Source organism: Ceratotherium simum, chromosome 25, assembly GCF_057802395.1.
Source record: "Ceratotherium simum simum isolate JZ-2026a chromosome 25, ASM5780239v1, whole genome shotgun sequence".
Lineage (NCBI taxonomy): Eukaryota > Metazoa > Chordata > Mammalia > Perissodactyla > Rhinocerotidae > Ceratotherium > Ceratotherium simum.
This window is the reverse complement of record NC_141924.1, coordinates 12,024,212-12,043,456: the sequence shown is the minus strand read 5'-3', so window position 1 is coordinate 12,043,456 and position 19,245 is coordinate 12,024,212. Positions and strand designations below refer to the sequence as shown.

The following is a 19,245-nucleotide window of genomic DNA, read 5'->3' as shown; positions in this document are numbered from 1 at the left end:
GCCCACCAAGTGGTAACTGGAACCTTTAATTTTATTATGTGGAATGCTTAATGCAGAGTTAGTAGGGGCTGAAGTAGCTAGGGGAGGGAGAGGGGAGAGGGAGCTACCGAGATAAATAAAGGGGGGCAGTAATGAGTTACATGTGGGTTGAGGGGGATGCAGAACAGGAAAATAGGGGCAGAATAGAGCTACATACTTTATTCAGATACCACTGGGAGGCAAAGGGCGAAAGGCCAGGGCAGAATGTACATGTCAGGAGTTTAGTGTCTTCAGCCTGCTGTCAGCAACCTGGGGGCTGGGCCCTGTGTGTCCTCCTGGAGCCGAGGGTTTGGGCCTGAGCAGCTATAACTCTCTGGGAAGCCCAAGGGGCTGGGGCTGACAGAGCAGGGGCCACAGAGCCTGGTGAGGGGAGAGGGAGTTGGCCAGGATCCTGGGAGAAAGGCTCTGTGAATTGTCTCCGAATCCTTTCCCGGAGCCCCTGCCTCCTTGCTTCCTGGGATGCCCCTCTAGGTCTGGGAGGTTGTAGTGGAGTAAGACAGGGGCTCTCTTTCTCAATAAGACAAAGAATGAGGTTATTGGCACAGAATTGGTCCTGGGGCCCCTGTGCCAATTCCTTCCTGTGTTCAGGAGAGGGGGCACTGAGGGGATGAGGAGACCTCCTTCTGAGCCCCCACCCCACCCCACGCCCCCCGAAGCTGTTCAAAGCTGTCCTCAGCCCCCGAGGGCCAGACATAGCCCACTCCAGGCACTGATGCAGGTCTCTGGTTGGCCTTGCTCTTAGGCACATGGCACAGGTGGCACGATTTTCTCAGACCCCTCATTCTCCACGAGAGAGCAGACGGGCACAGGAGTGGCAAGGCCTCCGATTCCCATCCGACCCTGGATGCTTTCCCCTCCTCCCAGAGGAGGGTGAGCGGGTCCTTCTCAGGTCCTGGGATCGAGGGTCATTCCTGGGGATTAGGTACAGCCCCTCATCTTTCAGTCTAGGGGCAACAATCAACCTCCTTCTCCTCTGCCCAGCCTAGTAGCTCAGGGCTTTGCCTGGGTTGGAGCCTGGATAGGATGGGTTGGGGTCATCAAAGGCAGTGAGCCAGACAGAAAGCCTTCCCTCAGCTGTCAGCCTCTGCAGCCTCCTCCACAGCCACCACCAGGCCTGAGATGGGCGAGGAACAGGGCGCAAGGGCTGGGGGGAGGGATGCGCTACCCAGAGGGGCCAGGGGGCAGTGGTGGCAGGGCCCCCTTTAAGGCCGGGACAGCGTCGTATATACTGGCTGCTCCCAGTGTGTAGGGCTGTGGGACTGGGGCCCTGAGGGGCTGGGATCAGAGATGGCCGTGTAGAGGGGCCGCTGTGAGGGCCCCATGTAGGAGAAGGCCGAGTAGAGGCCAGAGGCCTGGCCCGAATGGCCATAATAGGGTCCTGAGGGCTGATGGTCAGAGTAGTCAAACTGGGGGCGGGAGATGGAGGGGAAGGCGGAGCCATAGTGGGGCAAACTGAGGGAGGTGTAGGCGATCTGCGAGGTGGACGGCTGGTCGGGGTAGTGTGGGGGACCCTGGGGCCCCGCGGTCTCCGTTTTCACCTGGGCTTTGGCATCTACCCCAGGTGGTGAGACTGTGGGCAGAGCCACGCCTGGCGGCTTGGAGATCCAGGCGGAGTGTCCACTAGCCACAGCCAGGGCGCTGCCCAGCCCATAGCCAGCTGCTGAGTAGCTGCCCACGTGGCCTGGGTGCCCATTGGGCGGCAGGTACTGGTCCAACTCAGCCACATCAAAGGTCTCCATGTTGGACATTACCTCGTGGCTGATCTCACCAATGTCTACGTTGCCGAAGTCGATGTGAGGCTTCCCACCCTCCCCCATGGAGCGCCCATCCCGCTTGGGGTCTGCCTTGCCCGACTGCAGCTCTGTCTTTGGGGTGGTTGGAGGAGTGGGTGGGCCATGGCTCTGACCTGGGTGGAAGGGAGACAGAGAGAAAGCGGGAAACAAAGTCAGAGGCTTCTGGATTCTGATAGTTCACCTTCAGACAAGAGGCCCCCAGGAGCCTAAGGGCTGATCACTGTGTGACCTTGTAAGTTTTACATGTTTGGGCAGCCCAAGTTGGCATTCATTTACATAATGGTCTTGGGTTGGTTTCCAGTTGTTTATGAAATTCCCAAATCTTAGGGATGGGTCCTGCCTCCCACTCAGAGCAGGACTCTCCTCTGTCACCCACCTCCTGGAGAGGCCTGCTTCATTTTGAAAAATCTTTCCTGTTGGAAAGTTCTTCCCCACATCAGCTGACGTTGGCTTCCCTCCCTGCTCCCGCTGTTCCCTCCCACTGACCCAAGGGGCTCTGGCCCTTTGGTCTGCACTCGCTTGCTCTCTCTGCAGCTCACACTCGGCCTCTGCTGGCTGCTTTTGCCGACATCGCCCACCCTCGTCACTCTTAACTCCTCTGTTTCACTTTTGCTGGCTTGCCTGTGCCCCCTCTGGCCCTGGCCCCTGAAAAGCCATGTGTCCCCTCCAACCCCATCCCTCCTCCCAAGGCCAGCTCAAGTGCCCCTTACTCCAGGAAACGTTCCCTCTGACCCAGCCCCACTGGCCATGCCCTCAGTGCCCACCACACTGTGCTGTGCTGCCTGCCCTCTTGTTCCTCTAGCTGCTTCTCCCGCTCATTCGGGAGAGCTCTCAGATAACTGACTTGCTCCACCCCTGTTCCTTTGTCTGTCTACTTTCTCATTCACATATTCATTCAGCAAACACTTAAGGGGGCACTGCTAAGTGCCAGGCACCGTGCCAGGTGCAGGGCATACAAACACAAATAAAATGGGTCCCTGTCTTCACAAGCCCATAGTCTTGGGGGAGATCCAGAGACCCACACATGACTAGAGGGCAGCATCAGAAGTGCTGTGATGACGGGATATACAGAGGGCTCAGGAGACCAGCGGAGGAAGCCACCCACCCTGCCCTGGGGACTTGGGGAAGGTCTCACTGAGGATGGGGAGCTGAGCTGGGCCTTAAAGGCTGAGAAAAAGCCACATCCATGGTTATATTCTGAGGTGGTGGTTCTGTACATGGTCCAGGGTCTTCTGGTGTGTGTGTGTCTGTCTGTGTATCTGTGTGTGCCTGAATCTCTGAAGGTGAGGCGTACATGTGTGGGGGCGGGAGGGCTGGATTGGGGATCCCATCAAAGAGAACAGTCCATGGTCCCTGAGACCAGGAGCTTCTTGAGGGCAGGGCTGTGCCTCCTTCATCAGACCAGAGGCAATGCCGAGTTCTGCACTGGCCAAGTGCGCTGGATTTTGGTTCAAATCCTGGCTCTGTCACTTACTGTGTGACCCTGGGCAAACCCCTGTCTTCTCTTAACCAGTTTCCTTATCAGTAAAACAGAGACTACCAAGCAGCTCAGACATGGCCTCCTTCTGGAAGCCTTCCTTGACCAGAGTCTGGCAGGTAGCTGGATATTTTTGGAGACCTGACTGGATGAACAGGTAGATGACTCCTCTCTAGAGGTCATGCCCCCTCTGGGTCTCACACGGGCTTTGTGTGCACTTGCTTCTTCCTGTACTTAGTTCACTTGTTTTCATCCCTGCTCCTGCCCCTAGACCATGGGCTCCTGAGACCAGGGACCACGGCTTCTCGTTTGTGCCCCTGGTGTCTGCTCCCAGGCCTGGCACAAAGGAGGGCTTGGGGCATGTCTCCTGAAGGCAGAGCTCTGCTCACCAAGACCGCCCATGTGCCCGACCCATGCCTGGCATTCTGTATGTTCTGAACACAAGCAAGGCAGCTGTGGTACCAGCAGAGGCCCCGGAGCCGCACTGCCTGGGCTCCGCCCTCAGCTGTGTGGCAAGTTACTCTTGGTTTTCTCATCCATAAAATAACAGTAACATGCCACACAGCTGAGGTCCAAGACCCGGCAGCGTGGCTGCCTCATCACAGTGGAGAGTGATGGACTGAGTGAATACACATACCACAGTTAGCACCGCGCCCGGCACACAGCAGGTGCTCAATTAACGAGTGAAACAAGATGCTGTGTGTCTGGCCCATCCATGGCGTGTGCTCAACATCACATGCCGTGTCTCCCCCATCAGAGCAGGAGGTGGGAAAGAGATCTCTCCTCCATCTGATCTCTCATTTCTCAAAGTCATCCTGTCCCCACTTTCCTTGTTGCAACTCACCCCCTGGCCTCCATGGCCTCCTTCACTGGTCTCTTCACCCAGCAGCAGTGCCCCCTGCCATCAGCTGCAGCCATCTTGCCCAGCCACCTCCCTTGGCACCTGAGTCCCCACTGAGCTCCCTCTGGGCCCCTGGACCCCAGCTAGGGTAACTGCACAGCCTGGCGAGCCCTTCCCAGAGCCTAGGATGGTTGTGGGGTGTCAGGGTCTCATGCCATCCAGCCTTCACCTCTTCCACTGCCCAGGCTCCCCTCACCCACAACTCCTCCTCAGCCCCCCACCAGCTCCCGGCCCAGTGCTCACCTGAGGGGTGCTCAGGGTTCCCGTCTGACATCGGGGAGCCCTCTCCCGGGTGCCGGTGGTCCAAGTGGGCGCTCTTGTAGTGAGCCTGGATGGCGGCAGTGCCGCCCTGCTCGGCCTCCCCGCCGGGGCACTCTGCCTCCCCCTGGGCCGCCTTCCCGTTCTTCCGCCTCCGCGGTTGGTACTTGTAGTCCGGGTGGTCCTTCTTGTGCTGCATCCGGAGCCGCTCGGCCTCCTCAATGAAGGGGCGCTTGTCACTCTCGTTCAGCAGCCTGGGGTGGGGCAGTTGGGGAGACAGCAGAGGGGCCAGCGTGAGTGTCTGCCCTGGAAGAAATGAGGCCGGGGATGGGGAGCCCAATGGGCAGGGCCTGGGGTGGGGGCTTGCCCTTTGGTTTATGGACTGGAAGATGCGAGGCCCAAGGAACAATGGCCTCAGAGGGCTGTGATCTCTGCCTTCACATCTCTCGGGGGCTGGGGTGTGAAGGAGTCAGCTTGTTGCTCCTGGCAGCCCCTGAGAATGAAGTTAGAAGTAGGAATAGCGCTTATGAGGGGCACAGAGCTTCCTTCAGTTCAAGGAAGGAAAAACTTTCTCATCAAAACTGTCTGCAAGTAGAGCTGGCTGCCTTGTTAAGGGGTGAGCTCCCTGGGACTGGGGGTGTGCAAACAAAGAAGTGGCATGGTAAGGGAGAAGAGCCCAGTCTCTGCTACTTACTAGCTGTGTGACCGTGGGCAAGTCACTTCTCTGAGCCTTAGTTTCCTCACTATAAAACGAGGATGGTAATACCTACTTCCCTGGCTGTGGGACTGGCCAGGGTAATGGATGGAAGCGCTTTGCACCAGGCCTGGGGATGGGGGGCGGGCGCCTTGAGAAATAGGGGCTATTCTGATGCTGCTTGGGGGGAGGTCGGACAGGAGGACCTGGGGTGGGCCCCCTCAACTCGGGAATACTGATTTTGTGAATTCCAGCCTGGTGGGACCAGGGGAGCAAGATGTGAATCTCCTTCTCTGTGTGGGCACTGCCTCCTGGGGGAATCATAGCTCCTTGTCCAGGGGGTGACAGAGGGTAGAGGAAGCTGGATGCTCTTCCCAGACCCTGGGACAGGGCAGACAGACCCTCTCTGCAGTCCCTGAGACCAGCCAGCGGAGAGAAGCTGTGAAGGCAGTGCCTTTGCCCACCCAGCTCCAGCCTTAGGGCAGGGCTGGAGCGAGGGAGGGGGGTGTTCAAGTCTTGGCTGCCCCAGGGTGAGGAGGGAAGGACGAGGTACCTTGTAGAGGGGGCTGAGGGGAAAGAACACAGATTTGCAGAATCCTAGACATAAGGGACTCTGTGGGAGCAGCTCTGTCCCTCTGCCCAAAGGGCTTCTCTCCAGCTGCCCCTGCCCCCAGCGGGCGCCCTCTTCTCCCAGTCAGCAGAAGGCCGAGCCCTCCCTGCCCGGGATAGGAGGGGGTGGTCACACCAGGCACCTCCTAGCTGGCAGCAGCATTCCTGTGCGGCTTAGCCTCCCCCGCTGCCCCCGCCCCCAAGGCCGCCCAAGTCCAGCCCTGGCCCAGCTTTCTCTGAGGGTCCCTCTAGCTGAGTGATGGGATGGAGACCCCAGAGCAGGACCTTGGGGGTCAGGGCATGGGATGCTTCCTCCCCCCAGCCATGCCCCTCACCCAGGCCACTGTGCTTAGGGGATTTGGTGGAGCAGCCCTGAATGTGTGTGTGTGTGTGTGTGTGTGTGTGTGCGTGCGTGCGTGCGTGTGTGTGTGGAACTGCACATGAGGGCACAGAGCAGGCTCAGCCAGCCGTGGGCCTCAGCACAGAGGCTCCTGGGATGGCTGGGGACACTGAGTCTCTCTCCTACCCAAACCTTCTCTGTCTAGCTGCAACCGGGTGTGAATGAGCAAGAAAATGGCAGGGGGCGCAGAGCGGGCACACAGACCAGAAGAGAGGGAAGATTCCAACGTTGTACTCCATGTCGCCTCCCGTCTAGTTCACAGCAGTACCCTAACCTCGACAGAAACCTAAGCCCAGTGCGGGTGGGGGGCCACCACCAGCCCTGACCCCAGCCCTAACCTCAGCCTGGTCCCTCACAGGGTGCAGACAGCCAACCCCACCTCCAGTCCCAACCCCAGCCTCATCCAGACCAACCTCAGCTCTGTTCAGGCACTCTCCTAACCCCAGGCCCATCGTGCCCCACCATGTAGCCCAATCTCAAATTTAATCTTGACTCCACCACCAGCCCTCACTCGACATTGTCCCCTGCCTCCCCCAATGTCACCACAGCTCTAACTGCAAACCTAATCCTCATTTGCACCTTCACTTCGCCTCTGTCCTCCGGCTCATCTTTAAGGTTTGCAATAGGGGCGGGGAGAGGGTAGGCTGGTTCCCCACCCAAACTGGAAGCCCTAACTGGGGGGCTCCCAAGGTGGGGCACTGGCTGCTGCTCCATCTCCTCCTCCTGTCAGCGAAGGGGCCTGGGGGGCCCAGGGGTCAGGAGAGGCTTCAGCCTGTGACCCCCTTTAGTCTCTTGGTTCTAGTTATTATCTCCAGGCAGGTCAACCCACATCCCACCAACAACATATGATCAGCATCTAACAGTCATTCCCAGGCAGGCACCGGAGGTTTGTGTGACAGTTGGAGCACACAGCCACTTAGGAGCCAGGACCTGGACGCTGGTGTGTCTGACCCCAACCTACTTCCAGCACCCCACACGGTCTGTCTGCACATCTTTCTCTTTTCAGGTCTAGGGCCTCTGTTTTCCAGTTCTGCCTAAGCATTCCCCTTCCTGATGGCCTGGCAGTCATGAGCCTGGGGGACTTCAGGAGGAGCCCTGGAGAGACTGGCCAGCCCAGCCCAGCCCATATCCAGATGCCTCTCAGGGCCGCCACCCAGGATCCAGGTGGCCCGCCCACCTGGTGGCAGAGCCTTTGATCCTTGCCATTGCCTGCCACTCTCCTCCCCTGGGGTTGGGTCCTGAGAAAGTGCCTGCTTTCCTGACTGCCCCACCCCAGGTTGGCCCCTGGGGGGCACCCTGGGTCCCTGTGCACACAGCTTGAGTGGTGGCCAGGAACAAATCCTCCCGAGGAAGCCCAAGCACAGGGCTCTGGACTGGGGGAAGAGGGACAGGGACTGTTTGGAGGGTCCAATCTTAAATCCTGGGCAATAGGAGGTGGTGGGATGCTCTCATTGGGCTTGAGCTGTGGCCTGCTTATGATCCCCAGGGCCTGCTTTGTCTGCCCTTCTGTCTCCTTGCTGCTTGTCTGTCTCTTACTTTCTCTTCTCTGTCCCACGGCACCAAGGGTACTGGCCTGGGGTGAGCCCTACTTGGGTGTGCATAGACCTTGGGCAGAGCTTTGACCTCTGCTCCTGGCAGAGCTGGACTCTCTGGGTCCACGCAGCAGGCTGCCCAATGAGCCTGGGGCCTGCCCAGGATGAGCAGAACGCTGAGGGCTGGGACGGGGAGGGGAAGGGGCACCAGGCCTTCAGCAAACACATGGCAAGGATGGGGCTAGGGGGCTGGATGTGAATCCCTCTTGGTCTCTTGGGGGCCCTCCTTCTCCTTCCACCACCCTAAGCTTTTGGCCTTCTAGATCCAATCTCCACTGTGCTGGGGGGCCGGCAAGTGGAGGGAGGCAGGCTCCTCGGATAAAGCCCAAACTTGCTGAAACCCCAGATGTGCCTCACTTCTGCTCTCCTTTTCTCTGTCCCCACCCTCACAACCTCCTGACCAGGCCTTAGAGTGAAGGGGTGACCCACTGCAGTCACCAAGGATGGTGTGGGGAAGACCACTGGATGAAGACTCAGGAGACCTGGGTCCTGGCCCTGGCTCTGCCACCAGCTGTTACATGGCCTTTGTGCCCCTTTGCCTTTCTGGGCTACCTCTTGAGCAACCTAGTGGGGAATCAGGTGACCTCTGCAGGCTCACATCTCCGGGAGCCCCTGTTCTCTGTGGGAGCTGCCCAAGACTCCAGGGGTGGGAGGTCACCCTGCTCGACATATTCTGAAGGGGGCCAGGCCGAGCCCCAAATCTGAGGCAAGGGTAGCAGACTTACCCCTTGGGGAGATGTTTTCCCCAGAGGTTTGGGCTGGTCCCAGGGAACCTGGGGCTCTGAGGGACCCTGGTAGGAAGGGGGCCCAGCTTTCCTCCCTGCCCGGGCACTCAGCTCCAGCTCCCAGGCTGCCGGGGCAGGAGGTTACTCAGTGCTGGGTGGGGCCCTGGAAAGGAAGATGGCGCCGGACTGGGAGAGGGAGGGAGACAGAGAGACAAGCCTGGCAGCAATGGGACAGGGTGGGAGGGGGAGGCTTCTTTCTGTGCGTCCCCTTCCCTGGGGGTTGAAGAAGGCTCTGCTTGAAGTAGGGTGGGGTCAGGAAGGCACAGTGAAGGCAGCTGGGATAGGACAGGATCCTCAGGCAGGTCTCCATCCCTCACTCTTTCAAAAACTCCTGTCTGAATTCCTTGTTTCCCTTGAACTGCCCCCAGTTCTCCATCTGGCTGCCTCAGTTTCCCTGCCTCTCCAGCCAGGCCTTCCGTTCTTTTCCAGGCGTTTCCCCGCATCCCCCTGACCACTGGAACTGGTGGCAGTGGCACCGGTGAGTGTGCGTGCCTGTGGGAAAGCGGTTAGTGAAGGCCCGTGGTGTGGCCCAAGCCTGCGCCATCCTTCCCGCTCTCCCGCCCTCACTGCTCCAGGAAGAAGCCCAGGCCCTACCGCCTGCCACCGACAGAATTCCAACCACGAGGGGGCGCCTTCCAGCCCGCTGCCCCGGGTCCGGAGCCGGGCCTAGGCCGCTGGAGTTCTGAGCCAGCACAACCCCATGGGGCACCTGTGGGGGAGGGCAGGCCCGCTGCCCCTACCTGGTCTCCAGTTCTATCAAGGAGGTGGCTGCTCCCAGGACAAGGGCCCAGGCAGTGCCGGTCTAGCCTGAATGCACCCCAGCTAGAGGGCCCGCGGGGGCTCCCCGGCGGCGGGTCGGGGCGCTCACCTCCAGAGCTTGCCCAGCGTCTTGCTGAGCTCGGCGTTGTGCAGGTGCGGGTACTGGTCGGCAAGCTTCCTGCGCGCCGCCTGCGCCCACACCATGAAGGCGTTCATGGGCCGCTTGACGTGCGGTTTGCTCTTGCTGGCGCCGTTTACGCGCACGGGCATGGGCACCAGCGTCCAGTCGTAGCCGCTCAGCACCTGGCTGACGGCCTCGCGGATGCACACGGGGAACTTGTCATCGTCCGCCTCGCCGTCCTGCTGCTCCTTCTTGACCTTGCCCAGCTCGCCGGGCCCCGGGCTGGCTCGCAGGCCCGATCCGCCGCCGCCGCCGCCGCCGCCGCCGCCGTCGGGCCCCAGCGAGGGCGCGCTCCCCGGGGACAGGCAGCGGGGCTCCTCGGAGCCCACGGGGCTCAGCTCCACCTCGGAGAGGTCCTGCTCCTCCGCCATGTCGCCCCCGGCCGCCGCCGCCTCGGCCGCCTCCCCGGGGCCCGCTGCCGGGGTCCTCGCGAAGAGTCCAACGCCCACCTGGACGGGAAGGAGGGCGCGATGGAGCGGCCGTGCGCGCAGCCCCGAGGGCGGCCCGGGACGCGACGCGGGCACAGCCCCGAGGTGGCGCCCGCCTGGCTCCCCCTAGACCCGTTGCAGCCCCTGGGGCCCGCGCACATGCCAGACCCTGGCTCGGCCTCCTAGCTCCCGCCTCCGTGTCTTCCCACCACCTGGTCCCAACCGTCTCTTGGTGTGGGTGGGTTTGGGTTTTTTTAAACCTCCTTTTGGGTGGAGGTTTGTTGATGGAAAGGAAGAAAAACGGACTCTTTATTCTGCTCTAATCCTGGCTCCTGGAATTTCCCACCTTTTCTCTCACCTTTCTGTCTTCCCTCCCGCCTGCCCCTGACGGGTCTAGAGGAGCCGGGTCGGGGGCAGATGTGGTGTCAGCCTCTCTCCACCCCACGCCCCACAGCAGGGTCCAGGCCTGGGCCCGGGGAAGGGAGGAGCGGAGGAGCGGGCTGCGCACTCACTCACCTCCTCGGACCTCTCCTCCAGTCTGGGACTCGTCCTTAGGAAGTGGAAAACCGTGTCCCAAGGTGTGCGGTCCAGCTCGGGGCTGGGGGGTGACGCTGGTGGATTGGGAGGGAGGGGCTGGGGGGCCCTGAGCCTCAGGCCACGGCCTCGTCAGGACGGAGCCTGAATCCTCACCACCAACCACCCTGGCTGGACAGCCTGAGACTGACTGAGCGCTGAGCTGCTGCCGAGGGCTGGGGAAGGAAGGAGGGGGAGAGGGGGAGGGGGAGGGGAGGGAGGGAAGGGCAGAAGGTGGAGCCTCCAGCGCCTGCCTTCATCCCCAACACTCAGGGCTCCTCCGCCAGCCCCCACCCCAGCTCCCCGAGCTGCTGCCCCAAGCCGGTCTTGTGGCCTGGGCTTAGGGGAGCAGTAGGGGTGGGGGTGGTCAGGCCAAGAAAGCCAAGGGATGCAGGTGGGCAGAGTTAGAACCTGTTGCTTGGAGGAAAATTGGACCCAACTGGGACCCCCAAGCTCCACCTCAGGTGGCTGGCTGGGCAGTTGGAAAAGGATTGGGGAGTGATGAGAAGGCAGGTGAAGGGCCTATCGACTGTGAGGGCGGCTGGCCGGTGTGGCTTCACTTAAGACATCTTATTGAGTGCCTGTAGCCAGGCACTGCTTCCCACCCTGTCTCCCTCTGCCTGCTACCCACACCTAGGCTGCCCTCTCTGCCTCAGCTTACGGCAAGAGAGAGCGAGATCAGAGGTGCATCCATACCTGGTGAGGCAGGAGCCAACCAGACACCCCCTGCCCAGTGCAGATGCCCTGGCTCGACCCCTGGTCCCTTTTCACCAGACACCCAGCACACAGATGGGTTGGGCTGGCTCAAGGTAGAGAGACAGGACTGAAGTTCCCACAGGCTGGTCGTGGGGCTGGGTTGGATGTCCTCCCCAAGTAGGTCTGAAAGGCTTCTGGGGCCCCACTTCCTGGTGCCCAACTCTTTCTACACGAGGTTCACCCTCTCTTGGTAGGGGGAGTCCCAATCCTGGTTGTCATGAAGTCCCCCACTCCCTAACCCAGAGAAAGAGTGGGGAGTTGCCCTGTCCGGTTCTTCCTCCTCTCTGCTGGTTTCTCCCTCAGCCCCCTCCCCAGCTGGGTGACCACTCCCCTTTTTCTGTCCTGCCCATCACCCTGGGCTCCTTCTTCTCTCCTCTTTCCTAGGTCTCTCCTCCGAAGGTCACAGCCTCTCTCTCTTCTTGATGAGCGGGTGTCGAGGCAGAGGTGGGGGTGTGCGTGGAAGAACAGATGGAGCCTGGGCTGAGTTGGCGACCACCTATGGTTCCGAGCCTCTCAGCAGCTGAGCAAGGCCCCAGGCCACCCCAAGGGAGTCCTGTCTGGAGTGGGGCTGGAAAGGGGGTCCAGGCAAGGCCTCATGCTTGGGAAAGGCCAAGGGGGTGGAGGGGGGTGGGTAATGAGACACAATGAGGTAGTCACACGAGGCGAAGGCATGTTGGGGGTGGGGGGAGCGGACATTGGAACACACACACACACATGCTCGCACACACAACCAGCCAGACAATCGGGCCAGTGTGTCTGGGGCCTCGGAGCCCAGTGAATTAGGAGTTTGATAAGGGTTTTCTCTTTCTCTCGCTTGCCGGCCTTGGACAATCTCCCCCTAGTTTTCCTCGACGCCACCCCCGGCGCTGCCAACCCTCCTCCCCCCGCCTCCCTTCTCTTCCCTGTGCCCAGACTCTTGTTCGGGGCCTTGAAACAGTGAGCTGTCTTTGTTCGAAATACAGGTGAACGGCAATCATGTGATTAACACACACACACATAAAAAGCTTTTTAACAGCGCCCGCCCGGCCTCAGAACCGCCCAGAGAGGAGCCGCCCTGGATGGACAGAGGGACGGAGGGACGAGCATCCAGCCGCTCGTGTCCAGCTGCCCGCAGCAGTCTCCGACACCCGCTGCTGCCCGCCCGCTGCCTGCCTGCCTGGCATCTCTCGATCCCGGTGGGTCCCCATTCACCCTCCACCCCTTGGTTCCTCCTCTTCAAGGGAAGGGCCTCCCTGCTCCCTGTGGTGTCTGTGACTTGGGCGTGAGACCCTCTGGGGCAGGGAGGGGTGGCAGTGGAGGGAGAGGGCCAGGGTAGGAAGCCGGGTGTGGGGTCCCACAGCTCCCTCTCCGACTTCCCGCCTCCTCCCTTGCCCTCCTTGGCCCAGCTGTGCCAGGATGGGGGTGGGGGTGGCAGTGGGCTCTCTGGGTCTGTGGAGAAGCCACGCTGGACAGAGGGGGCCTCTCTCTTCCCCTCCCTCTGTCCCTCTCTCTCTCCCTCACTCCCCCTGTCTCCTCAGTGCTGTGCTTGGGCCTTCTGCTGAGAGGTGCTGATGAGGCAGGTGGGCCTGCAGGGGTGCGGGGAAAGGGCTATCAGATGCCCAGGGCTGGGGGGACCCCCTGCTGTGAACCCCCCCACCATGCTGGAAACTGTGATCCCCTCCATCCCATCCCAGGCCCTGGGGCCCCAGCCTTCTCCAGCAGGGGAGGGTGAAGGCCCCATATTCATCCCTGGAGAGCAGGGATTTTGGAGAGGGGGAGGGTTCCTGGGTCAAGACACGGGGCATCTGCCCTTGGCAGAACAACCAGGTGGGCCAGTGCCACCTTCTGTTCCCTTCCCTGCTCGGGGTGAGAGGGGTCCCCTTCTCCAAGGATGCTGGCGACCCCCTTACACACCCCCCAATCCAATCTCGCCATCCTCAGTGAGGTGTGGTGACAGACAGGTGGACTCTATGGCCTGCCATCTTTCCTCAGCAGAGAGGGCCCCAAATGTGAGGATAACGGTGGAGAGTCAGGCTTCCTTCCTGGGCCAAAAGACTTTTCAGGAGCAGCAGGGTTTTCTTGGGGTCCAACCTGGTTCTGTGGGGGCTGGTCCCACATTTACTCCTCAGACAGGCCCCCAAGAGGAGGAGAGCAGATGAAATTCTGTCAGTCAAATGTGAAGCCCCCTGAGGGCCCGCCTGGCAGAGCTGCTTCGGGTCAGTAGTGACCCTCAACCCCTTGGCTCCCTGAGTCCTCTTCCTGGGGCTCTGGTCCTGCTTTGTGGAAGGCTCCGCCCTTGGTCCCTGCCCTGGGCCCAGCCCCTCATCTGTCACCTGGGGCATGATCATGTCCCTCCCTGCCTGCCTCCTGGGACAGACTGAGAGGAGATGGGGAATCTGCTGTTCCGCAGAACCAGGGGCTGTGCAGGGGCGACGGGTGGTGCTGTCATGTCGAGCCTCTGCTCCAGCCTCAGTTTCCCCAGGTGGGCATGAGACTCTCTTCCTGACTCCCTCAGAGGACAGGGCTGAGGACTAGATGGGAGGACACTGGGAAAGCATTTTCCACCTCCAGGCACGTGGGGCTGAGACCTGCTGTCCAGGCTGTCCTCTCACTCATTCCTTCAGGCCTGTGCCCCGCCCCCCCCCCCCCCCACCAGCACATCAGCTGCATACCACCCACCTCCAGGGCCCTCAGGGGGCCTTCCCTCCCCACCTGCTGGTCTGTGAAGTCGGGGTTGGCCTGGGGCAGTGCTTCTCAACATAAAGGTGCACGGAATAACCTGGCTCCCATCCTGCAGATCTGGAGCAGGGCCTGACCAGCTCCCAGGTGATTGCCCAGAGTGTTGGTCCTAATTCTTGCTGCACTTTAGAATCACGTGTGGAGTTTTAAAAAAATACTGAAGCCCAGATCCCGCCACAGACTGGCTGATTCTGAGTTTCTGGGGATGGAGTCCAGACATGTTTACTTTTTGAAGCTTCCTGGGAGGCCTTGCTCTCCCTCACTGGGGTCTCTGGAACCCTGAGGCTGTGCCCTCTCCCAGCGCCCCCTGCAGGGCCCAAAATATCCAAGGAGAGGGGAAGGGGCTGGGGCCCTGAACCCCAAAGCCAGAGGCCAGAACTGCAGTTACATTGGGGCGTGTAGGGAGTTGTGGAGTGTGACAGGGGAGGGGCTGTGCATTGGCAAGGCGGAGGCCTGAGGGGCACGGGTCAGGGGTCAAGGGTACAGTAGTGACCGGACAGAAGCTTAGTCTGGGTGAGTGTATGGGAGATGTAGGGGGGCTCCCTCGAATGTTTCCTAGGCCACCTCCCCCTTTGGATGGGCCGTGTTCTTCTCGGTTTGGGGTACGGTGGAAAGAGCACTGGACTTGGAGTAAGGAAATCCTGCCGTGAGTACCTGTGTGGCCTTGGACAGATTATGCTGTTAACCCCTTGGGACTTGGTTTTTGCATGTGTGAAATGTTGATAATTTTATATATATATATCACTGTATCCCCAAGTGGATGGGAGAATCAAATACGAACACACACACACACACACACACACACGCCCAGCTCAATGTGTGGTGCACAGTAAGGGCTCACTAAATGGTAATTAGAAAAAGTAAGATAGGTGTGGGGAGATGGAGAAGAAGGCGCACTTCAGGTCGGTGCACGCGGATTTTCTGAGCAGCGCCCTGGACCTGCCGTCAGGAGTGTATAATCTGCCTGTCAGATCCCAACATGAGACCAGGGTGGTGTGTGAGGAGCTCCTCATGGGTGGGCCGCCGCTGTCTGCACCCCTCAGAGCCTCCCCGTGGGCCGCCTGCTCTGAGTGCTCCTCGCTGGGCTCATTTAGTCCTCCCACTGCCCTGTGAGTAGGCGCTGTTATTATTCTCCTTCTAGGAAACTGAGGCACAAAGAGGTTCAGTGACGGGCCGACTCACCCAGCTCATGGTGCGAGGGTGTGGACTGGAACCCGCGGTTTACCTCCCAAGCCTCTGACCGCTCTGCCTACTGCCACCAGACCCCAGGCCCACCTCGCGGGCTCCCCGCCCTGCAGGCCTTTGCACGTCTCTGCACTCCCCTAGTCACTGCTGGCAGCCCAGCTCAGAGGCCCTGTCCTCAGGGACGCACTCCTGGACGCCTTGGTTGGAATTCTTTTCCTGCTTTGCTTTCCTATGGAGGAGAAGGAGACGGCCTTGTACCTCTCACCTCCAGGCCAGGCTCCACTTCCTACTGGAGCCCCCTGAGGGCAGGGCCATGCCTTCCTCTTGGCCTTGGCCTCTCCCGGGCCCAGCACTCACTCAGGGAGTCTTCCCTGAGTTGAGCTGCTGTCAGAGTTCCAAGGAGGAAAAGATTGGGGAGGCTGGAGTGGGCAGGAGTGGCTTCCTGGAGGCGGAGGGCCTGAGCACTCAGGGAGGAGGACAGCGTTCCAGGGCCTGTCCCAACAGGGGCTCTTGCTCGTCCCTGTTTCTGGTCCAAACTGAGGGTCCCGGACCTGGGCCAGGAAGGCAGCTTCTAGGGCCTGAGTCTTCCTTTCCCTCCCAACCCCACCCTCTCCGGGAACAAGGAAGCTGGGGCCAGTGCCCAGTGCTGCCTGGGGGCAGCCAGCCTCTGCCCTCTTCTTAGAAGCCCTCAGAGGAGGAGGCTGCTCATTCATGTCATCCAAACCCAGCTACCGGAAAGCCCTTCCTGTTGTCTCCCCTGAATCTCTCATGCTGTGGTGAACTTTCGTGAATGTACCCTCTGTGCAGGGCTCTGGGCCAGGAGCCTGGGCAGGGGGGTTATGGACCCAGACCTTGGCCTCGAGGAGCTCTGAGTGTGAGGGGAGAGACCTACAGGGAATCCCAGAGCCCTGGCACAGCCGAGGTCCTCCATGACCACGGGCGAATGGAGCCACCAGGGCGGGGTCAAGTCCTGGGCCGGGGAGGCCGTGTGTTGCCTCTACCACCTTCTTCCCTCTCCAGACCTCAGTGTCCCCATCTGTAAAACAAGGGGGAGGCTAGGTTATCTCTGAGGGTGACAGCAGATTTGACAGCCCGTGAGTTATATTTCAAAATAAGAGGCCAGTGCCTGACCCAGTGTTTCCAAAGTGGTGCCCAGGACCCTTGGTGTCCCTCAGACATTGATTGGCATCTCTTGAAAAGAGTTTTATGGGCAAAGAAGTTTGGGAAACACTTGCTTTCCACCTCCTCTTTTTAGAGAAGCAGGGCCTGTTAGGATGTAAAATCTCTAAGTTCTGCAGTTAAGAAATGGATCTTTGTTTAAAATACTTATCCCCACCTCCTCCTCCTCCTTCTAACTACTTTCCTCAGACTTTGGTGCTTTTTTCTTCCCCTTCCTCCCTCCCAAGAGTCAACAAGAAGGTAGGGTGCTCCCGTGGGGAATTCTGAGGGAGGGCCTGGGCATCCTTAGGGTGCTATCCTCAATTCCTCAGCCCCCACAGTCCCAGCTCAGAGCTCCACAACCCCCTCACCCCGCCTTGGCCCCACTCTTGCCGTAAACTGCAGCCATGTCCACTCTCCCCACCCCCGCTGTCTGGCCCAAGCCTCAGCAGGCCAAGCCCTGTTCACAGGCCACCTTGCCTGTTGGCCAGGCCTGAAGCCTCCCCTGCCTCCTGCCTCGCTCACCTTTCCAGCAGGACATCATCCCTGCTGGAGCATGTACCTGTGAGCTGGGTCTTTCTCACTCTCCTCCGCGGTGCCTGGTGCGTAGACGGTGTACAATGATGCAAATGAATGAATGACTTGCAGGTAGATGAACACCCACAGGCAGCAAGGTGTGGTGCTCTTGAGTCAGACAGCTCTAGGATTGAATCCTGGCACCCCCACTTATTAGCTGTGTGTCCTTGGCAAATGACTTTATGTCTCTGAGTATCAGTTTCCTTCCAGGTTGTGGTGAGGATTAAGCCAGATGATGTATGCAAACACTTAGGACAGTGCCGGCACATACTGGGGCTCAGTGAATAGCCGCTATTGTTATTAGCATCTCAGGATCTGCCCTCAGAGAATGGCTGTCGGTTGACCTTGGGTTTGATAGTGGGCATTGCTTCTTATCCTATCTGAGTGCTGTCATCAGATGCTCTCCCATCGACTCCCAGAAACCCTGGAGGCTGGCAGAGCAAGGGCAGACTCGTGGTCCCTTGGAACAAAAGCAGAAAGGGAAGTGATTGGCTGTGATTGACTGGGGTCCTGTGACTCTTTAGTCATGGAACTTGTCCTCTCTGCCATGACTTTTTGCACCCAGGTTTCCCAGGGACCCACCCTCGGCGAGGCTCCGCTGTCGGTGGGGTGATGAAGAGGGCGAGCGCTGAGCTTGTCTTCAGGGAGCTTGTTGGTGAGCTGGGAGCTGGTTCATCCCTTCACACACTCCTACACACCTATTAGACATTGTGGTGCAGACATGCGTGAGGATGAAGAGAGTGGGGAAGGTGGAGGGAGGAAAGGCGGGGTGGGGGAGGGCTGAGGTGGCCTTTATCAGATGGGCCCCTGGTGTGGCCCCTGGAGGGGCTGGAGCTGCCTTTAACTACTCTCTGGGTAGGGTGGGCTGTGTGTGGCTGACGAGAGGCCTTCGTCCTTCCACCACTAGAAGGCAACTGGCAGCCTGAGGGGAGGGGCTTGTCCAGATTGACTAGTTTAGGGGGTGACAGAGCAAAGACTGGGTCCCAGGTCTTCCCGGCCTGGATTCCCTGTCATTTCACTCGTCATCCAGGGCATTACCCAGGACCAGGGCAGTGGATGCTGAAGGGCAGGGGATCAGGCTGAGAGTGAACAGAGCCAAGGACGCCCATTTGAGCTTTGCATTGCGAGTGCATCCCTGCTCTCAGAAGGCTTAACTCTGTCCCCTAAAAGTGAAAATGGGGTGATCCAGTGGGATTTTAGTGTTCACGTGAGTTCCTCCCCACAGGAAGGTTACCTTATCCTTAGATGATGTCACTTTATAATGAAAAAGGGGCTGAGTGATGACGAGCCTGAGATCTAGATCAGAGAGACCAGGTTCAAATCCAGTCCTTGCCCACTAACCAGCAGTGGGATTGGGCCAGTTATGTAAGCTTCCTACACTTCGATTGCTTCATCTATAAGATGAGGATAATGATACTTGCCTCGTGGGAATGTCACAAAGATGAAAAAAAACAAAACAAGAAATAGCAAGTGCTCAGCACAGTGCCTGGGACAAAAGGTAGACATAGCAATTGCCTTCTTTGTCGTTTCAACTGCCGGGCGATATCCAGCGTTTCCCCGGTAGGGTGGCTAACGTATTGGATGTAATGTCATGGATATAGTGCACCCAGGAAAATCTCTTCCCTTTAGAGGAGGAAGAGTTACACTTATGCAGTAAGAGCCAGGGACTCAGGCACAGCCCTGGGGATGTGCTCGCGTGTCCGGGGGCTTTGATTCAAGCAGAAAGGCTACCTTATCCATGAGGCTGCCAGGCACAGGGATTTTGTATTTGTCTCGCCTCTCTACCAGGGGCCAGGTTGAGAAGTCAGAGAGTGCAGACTGTCTCCCTTTTGGGCTAGAACCCTGAGTGGAAGTTTCACTTTGGCAGCTGTAATGGGAGGAGCTGCTCCCGACTCTGCGAAGGTCCTGACTCTTGCTGTGTGACCTTGGGGAAGTCAGCACCCTCTCTGGGCTCGCTTGTTCCTTCATCTGTACAATGAGGGAGTTGGTCTCAGAGATCTCTGGGGGCTCTTTCAGATTTATCAGCGGAGGTTTTAGGGTTCCATGGGAAAAGGCCCACATCTGATTTTGTCTCCCTGAGGCAGCTGCTCAGGGCAGGACATGTGAGCCCACAGCAAGTGCTCAGTAAGTGCTTGTCGAGCCTCATTGACTAGAGAGAGAACTCGCTAAAAACCCTGCCCCACTTCTCCTCTCCCCAGAAAGCCTGTCCTCTGGCCTGGGTCAAACCATTCCTGTTAGCCCTTTGGGGACAGGACCCACACGTTCACTCTCCACTGTCAGCCATTTACTTGTTTGTTCTAAAGTGCACAGTTGCAGCAGACGCTTGTGCGCATGGGGAGCTGGAACTTCAGATCGCAGACGGG

General features: G+C 59.4%; 1 protein-coding gene across 1 annotated transcript; it reads right to left on the bottom strand.

The window, feature by feature from the left end:
* Positions 1 to 693: 693 nt before the first annotated feature.
* SOX10 (SRY-box transcription factor 10) lies at positions 694 to 10,591 on the bottom strand. Its single transcript, XM_004437845.3, has 4 exons — positions 10,433 to 10,591; positions 9,417 to 9,937; positions 4,454 to 4,722; positions 694 to 1,945 (listed from the first exon to the last, which is right to left on the bottom strand). Exons 2-4 carry the CDS (start codon positions 9,857 to 9,859, stop codon positions 1,242 to 1,244), a joined length of 1,416 nt encoding a protein of 471 aa, XP_004437902.2. The 5' UTR covers positions 9,860 to 9,937; positions 10,433 to 10,591; the 3' UTR covers positions 694 to 1,241.
* Positions 10,592 to 19,245: the final 8,654 nt, after the last annotated feature.

Excerpts from the sequence above, each read along its gene's own strand:
- SOX10 (XM_004437845.3), bottom strand. The coding sequence starts at position 9,859 with ATGGCGGAGGAGCAGGACCTCTCCGAGGTGGAGCTGAGCCCCGTGGGC. Across the intron at positions 4,723-9,416 it reads ACGCTGGGCAAGCTCTGGAG|GCTGCTGAACGAGAGTGACA; the intron begins GTGAGCGCCCCG and ends GCCCCACCCCAG. Across the intron at positions 1,946-4,453 it reads GAACCCTGAGCACCCCTCAG|GTCAGAGCCATGGCCCACCC; the intron begins GTGAGCACTGGG and ends CCTTCCACCCAG.